The 1,979-nt window shown below is 47.7% G+C and overlaps 1 protein-coding gene across 1 annotated transcript; it reads right to left on the bottom strand.

Moving 5' to 3' along the window:
• Positions 1-23: 23 nt before the first annotated feature.
• Positions 24-1,667, bottom strand: LOC104809695 (autophagy-related protein 18a-like). The gene has a single exon (XM_010535740.1). The coding sequence runs from the start codon at positions 1,489-1,491 to the stop codon at positions 496-498; it is 996 nt and encodes a 331-aa protein (XP_010534042.1). The 5' UTR covers positions 1,492-1,667; the 3' UTR covers positions 24-495.
• Positions 1,668-1,979: the final 312 nt, after the last annotated feature.

Here is a 1,979-nt window from a genome sequence, read left to right as displayed (position 1 = left end):
GAACTTTTTCTGTAGCGCTACAAAAGCGACAGAACTTAATCTGGTCAGATGACATGGGTCAGATTAAAATTCAAGGGACAAAATGGAAGAGCAATGACGAAAAAGAGCAGTGTGGGTAGGTTCTAAACCAATCGCCCAATGCTTCACAGTTCCTATAAGTACAGCAAAACCCTGGATGACTGACTCTGACCCTCAGAAGCTTAATACCTATCAAATTACTGTTGGAGGTCACCTGAACAAGAAAATTATGTATCTTTGCCAATAATGTTTGCTATAATCGCTATTCCATTCTCGAGAGCCATATCTGACATAGGATCTAAGCGATGTTTCAGGTAACAATGAATCCTACAATCCACAGGAGACTAAAGCTCGATGGGTATGGAACCCAGCAAGCGGATCAGCTCAGAATAGACTCCCGAAGTAACTAAAAGAACCTATCCACGTCTACGAACTTAAAGAGCTATCAATCAAAAGAGTAGCTAAACTACTACCAAGTTAAAAGCATTGCAATATCAAGTAGCAGCAGATTTTCACATTCCAATACCAAGGTCGTATTATCTTTAACGTCCTTGAGGCAAAGGCTAAGCGCGAAAGGCGTACCTCCTGGAGCAACGTACCATCGGCAGTGTTAAACAACCGAACCAGAGTGCCTTTGGTGCTCGCCGTGGCCAACAAGTGCCCGTCTTGCGTGAGCGCGAAACAAGCAATCCGTGAATCATGGGCCATGATGAACTTAGTCCGCTTCGACGCGTAATGCTCGACCCGAACTTGACCCTTCTGCAAACCAGGGCATACGAGCAACATCGCCCCAGCTCCCTGAGAAACGGAGCATAGACCCTTAGGATTCGCGATGGTCTCTATCTGATGCATCAGCTTCAGGTCGGCGAAGTTGTACACAAATATCTTCTGCTCGAGAACAACGACGATCCGATCCCTCCTGAGCCGGACCGCTCTCACATCGGACCTGAATGAGAGCTCGCCGATGCAGCGGCTCTGATGATCGTCCCAAATCATGACCTTATTGGGCGGATACTGCGGCTCGTGACCACCGCCAACGAAGGCCAGGATATTGCACCGAAAAAGCATCTCCACTACACCGACCCCACCGCCGCGATCGAAATCTCGCCGGAAGATCTCGCGAAAAGGGTCGCAGTTATAGATCCGGAAGCCGCGATCGGTGCCAGCAGCGAAGCAAGCGTGATCCTGGTTAAAGGAGAGGTAGAACAGGGAAGGCGGAGGCGTCACCGGTGAATGCTGCGGCGGAGAGAGAGTGGTGTGAGCGTTGAGGTCCCTGTTGGGATCCAGTTGCCGAGTGAGCTCCTCGTCCTGGAGACTCATGGAGGAGAAGGAATCGAGAGAGTCGGTGGGGTCGTGGCGATCCTGGGGCGGGAGAAGAGGAGGAGCTGAATCGGAGGCGGAGGTGGAATTAGGGTTTGAATCGGAATCAGGGTTTTGCCAAGCAGGAGAGGAGAAAGCGGAGACGGTGGCCATGGAAGAGAGATTTTGGAGGATTCTAGAGAAATCGGAATTCGGATAGAAGCGGCGTGGATAAGAAAAACAAAAAGGAATAAGATACGAGACGTGAGCACGGCTTCGTGCTTTCCTCAACGTCTCGTCAAGATTTTGTTTACAGTATTCCGTTGTTTTTTTTTTCTCCTCCCAATGCAATATTCCTTCCAAAACTCTGTGTAATTTAAACAGAAAACAATGCATTTCAATAGTAATTATATATCAATATATCAATTTATTATCTACAAATATCTAAAAAAAAATATGCAACGCAACATTAAGAGTTTTGAAGTGATTACAAGGCTGTTGGCCTTCAGCCACGGTGAAGTTGACGAGGGAGTTGCCTCGACGGTGGCTTCGGTGAAATTTAACAGTATTCTATGTTTACATATTTTTTCCCTGAAACACGGATCCGTTGTAGTCTAGATGGTTAGGATACTCGGCTCTCACCCGAGAGACCCGGGTTCGAG

The sequence above is a fragment of the Tarenaya hassleriana genome, unplaced genomic scaffold (genome assembly GCF_000463585.1).
Source record: "Tarenaya hassleriana unplaced genomic scaffold, ASM46358v1 Cleome1611, whole genome shotgun sequence".
NCBI classification, from domain to species: Eukaryota; Viridiplantae; Streptophyta; class Magnoliopsida; order Brassicales; family Cleomaceae; genus Tarenaya; species Tarenaya hassleriana.
The sequence above is the reverse complement of the archived record's forward strand: the minus strand, read 5'-3'. Positions and strand labels throughout refer to the sequence as shown.